The following is a 3,389-nucleotide window of genomic DNA, read 5'->3' as shown; positions in this document are numbered from 1 at the left end:
CTGTCTTTTCTGTTCTATTTATATATATATATATATATATATGAGGTTTCTGTACGTTCTCATGAATGTCACAGGTAAATGAAAGAAATATTTTGGAAGATGCATGTAGAGAATTATATCAGTCATTAATCAATTGAATTTCTATTAATTATATCTAATATATGTAGTGGGATGGAATATGTCAAATAATAATAATAATAAAAGACCACAGATTATGCGGCCGCATCCGCTCTAGCCGATTGATCTAATCCAATATTTAATATCGAAGATTTTCGGTCAAAAGATCTAAAGTATATGTGCAAGAGACAGAGAATCATATGGATGAAAGCAAGTATATTGCTTAAGATATACAAATAAGAAACATTAACCAATTTCTTGGAGAAATTAAATGGAAAGCCAATGAAATGTAGGCTAAAAAGAATGGTGGAGATGCATCTAATTATTATCCATATTGTTGGAGCAGTACAAGGAAAATTCTACGTTTGCAGTATCTCACTTGGCCCCAATCCTATTGCTATACCTAGCTAGAAATGGTAATAAAAATTATGCAAAATTTCATACACACGTTAACAAATTTTTCAATATATTCAAAACCGGTAGTACTACCCCTCTATAGCTATCAAAAGCAATTCAATTATTGGACAAGGAAAGTTCTATATATGACTCAGAGATAATAATTCAATTAAACTAAATATAGCCGGCTAGCTAGAATCAAAATGCATGAAATTATTAGTATAATAATAATAATAATAATAATAATATATTATTATTATTATTATTATTATTATTATTATTATTATTATAATGATAATAAAAATAATCTATGAATGTCTACTATCCCTAGAAAGAGAGCAAGCATAGTCACTCACTCATAGGCCGTAGTCAACCATAGGCATATATAAGCTAGAAATTATGCTATTTTGCAATTTGATTATCAATTAAACAGTAAAAAGGTTGAAATAGGTTTTTGAAGAATGGGACAATGATGTGGCAATAATATGAATTGCTTCTATTTAGATTACTTTAATTTTCTTCACTCTACTTAATAGTGGGAGTAATCATGTCAAACAGATCTAGACCAACACAACTTGTTTATAACCCCACCGCCTCTCAAACAACTGAAGAGCATGAAAAGAAAACATATGCATGAAAAAGTTGAAAGACAGCTTTGAAGGACCAGATTAATCACAAATCTTCCAAGCTATTATTATTCATTCTCGTTGTGGGTCCTACTTATCTCATCCAAACCAACTTTAAAGGCAGACTAATTGGCCTCATTCGGGAGATTTCTACTTCTACTTCTTACTTCCTCTATTTCCCACCAACTAGTACTACTTCATACAACTTTGAAAGAAGTTAGCTAATAGCAAAAGCCTCTTCTCCCAACTCCCAAGTTATCCTCCCTTCAACCAATTACCATGAAAAGAATGGACCTTTTCTGTGCTTCTCCAGCTTCCACAGCTATTTGCTCAAGCATGGTAGACCATTCCATGGTCCGCCGAAGCCATCATGTTCGCGATCGTCGAAAGATCCCGCTGCCTCATGTTCCTTGCTCGTCTCACTTACCAATCAATCCTCGGCCTTATAATTATGAGAAAAGTAGTAGGGGTACTTACTCAAAGCAAGGTTATGAACTACATAGAAAAAGCTCCGCTGATATTCATGACCTAAATACTACTGCTACTCCTGATCATGATTCTTCTCGATATCTCTTGAGTGATTCCCCCTTCGTCGATTGGTTCTCGAAGTCCGATGATAACCAACATCATCATCATCATGGTTCGGCATTGGTTCCTGCTGATCAACCTGCTATGAAGTATAGAAGCCTCAGTGCAAAAAACTCTCTTGCTTTAAAGTCTTCTGCCTCAACTCGCTCTCGTCATCAGGTAATAAATTCATTTTATTTTCTAGATAATGAGTCTGTTTTCGAATCTCCCATTCCATAATAAAATTAAAAAAAAATATATATATATATATATAAATCCCTTTTGCTATTATTCTGTGTATATATATATATATATTGTTATTGAAGAAAGATGGTTTATTTTATATATATATTTCATTTTCTTGTGAGAAAATTGAACAAGAACATAAAAGGATTTATTTTTTGACATTGTTGGTGTTTGAAATCTCTACAGGTTGTTGTTTTGAGGGTGTCACTACATTGCAAAGGCTGTGAAGGGAAGCTAAGAAAACATCTGTCTAAAATGGAAGGTTTATTATTGTTCTTTTCTTTTTTTCACTTTTTATTTACTTATTTATTTTTCCCGAGAAAACTAACCACCAAACATAAAATTTAAAGTTTAATTAATTTGTCATTAATGCGTGGAATAGTGACATATTTTTGGTTCTTATTAAAATCTGCTAAAATAATTCTGGCAGGAGTGACATCATTCAGCATAGACTTACCAACAAAGAAAGTGACGGTCATTGGAGATGTAACCCCTTTAGGTGTTCTTTCAAGTGTGTCCAAGGTGAAGAACGCCCAGCTCTGGCCTTCTCCGACAGCATCATCATCATCATCGTCGACATCTTTGCCATGGTCAGCATGAGTAGCTACATATATGATCAAATTTAATCACTTTTTTTTTAATCAATGTAATATTTTTATTGAGATTCCAGTAGGGTGTGTTTGTATTGTATGATTGTTATTAGTTGTTTAAAAGTACTAATATAAATTAGGTTACTTAATGGTATCTGGAATCAAGGTGTTTGTTTATTTATAAAAGAAAGTTAAAGCAAAAGATGGGGTTGTTGATTTTTATTCATATCTATATATATATATATATATGTATATAATATATGCTCTCTCTTGTCATCAAAATTTTTTGGAGGCAACAATGGCGTCCTTCTAAATGTTCCCCTTTTGCTTTTGTTTATATTTGAAATTCTGGACTGCTCTTAAGCAGGCAAACTCTGCCAAGGTCCTTCTTCTTTACAATTTTCAATGTTTTTTTGGTCAATAATGTAATAAGGCATGGTTATGTGGGGTTTCAAAAGCATGTGAAAGAAAATCGAATGTAGTACTATAGTCTCCAAAACCTGACCAATCGGTACTTGCACATCTAGGTATGTATGTCTCTTTTTTTTCTTTTTTTTTTATTATTATTTTTTTTGTGTAATATGAAAATAGGATAATCAATTGTCTACACACTTGCAATCCCTTGTTAAGTGGCTAAAAAGAACCTTGTTGATAAGCTGAATTATTTCCTTTATTTTATTTTTTTATTTTACTAAAGCAGCACCAAATTCTGCATATTGTCGTCTTGGCATGAAGATTACCTACCTAATATTTAAAACAAACGAATTTCCCTAATCAATAATTAATGTTTGTTAAAGGGAACAATATAAACAAAATGTTTTAATTAGTTAATTAACTCTAGCTCTTC

The 3,389-nt window shown here is 32.0% G+C and overlaps 1 protein-coding gene across 1 annotated transcript; it reads left to right on the top strand.

Moving 5' to 3' along the window:
- Positions 1-1,225: 1,225 nt before the first annotated feature.
- On the top strand, positions 1,226-2,762 carry LOC107411249 (protein SODIUM POTASSIUM ROOT DEFECTIVE 2). Its single transcript, XM_016018792.4, has 3 exons — positions 1,226-1,886; positions 2,139-2,214; positions 2,383-2,762. The coding sequence occupies exons 1-3, from the start codon at positions 1,419-1,421 to the stop codon at positions 2,550-2,552; spliced, it is 714 nt and encodes a 237-aa protein (XP_015874278.3). The 5' UTR covers positions 1,226-1,418; the 3' UTR covers positions 2,553-2,762.
- Positions 2,763-3,389: the final 627 nt, after the last annotated feature.

This window comes from Ziziphus jujuba, chromosome 10 (assembly GCF_031755915.1).
Source record: "Ziziphus jujuba cultivar Dongzao chromosome 10, ASM3175591v1".
Taxonomy (NCBI): Eukaryota; Viridiplantae; Streptophyta; class Magnoliopsida; order Rosales; family Rhamnaceae; genus Ziziphus; species Ziziphus jujuba.
Note: the sequence above shows the minus strand (reverse complement) of the source record. Positions and strands in the feature narration are given on the sequence as shown.

What these genes read in the sequence shown, in the direction of transcription:
- LOC107411249 (XM_016018792.4), top strand. Translation starts at nt 1,419, where the DNA reads ATGAAAAGAATGGACCTTTTCTGTGCTTCTCCAGCTTCCACAGCTATT. An exon ending in CAACTCGCTCTCGTCATCAG is followed by an intron (nt 1,887 to 2,138) that starts GTAATAAATTCA and finishes AAATCTCTACAG; the next exon opens with GTTGTTGTTTTGAGGGTGTC. An exon ending in ACATCTGTCTAAAATGGAAG is followed by an intron (nt 2,215 to 2,382) that starts GTTTATTATTGT and finishes TAATTCTGGCAG; the next exon opens with GAGTGACATCATTCAGCATA.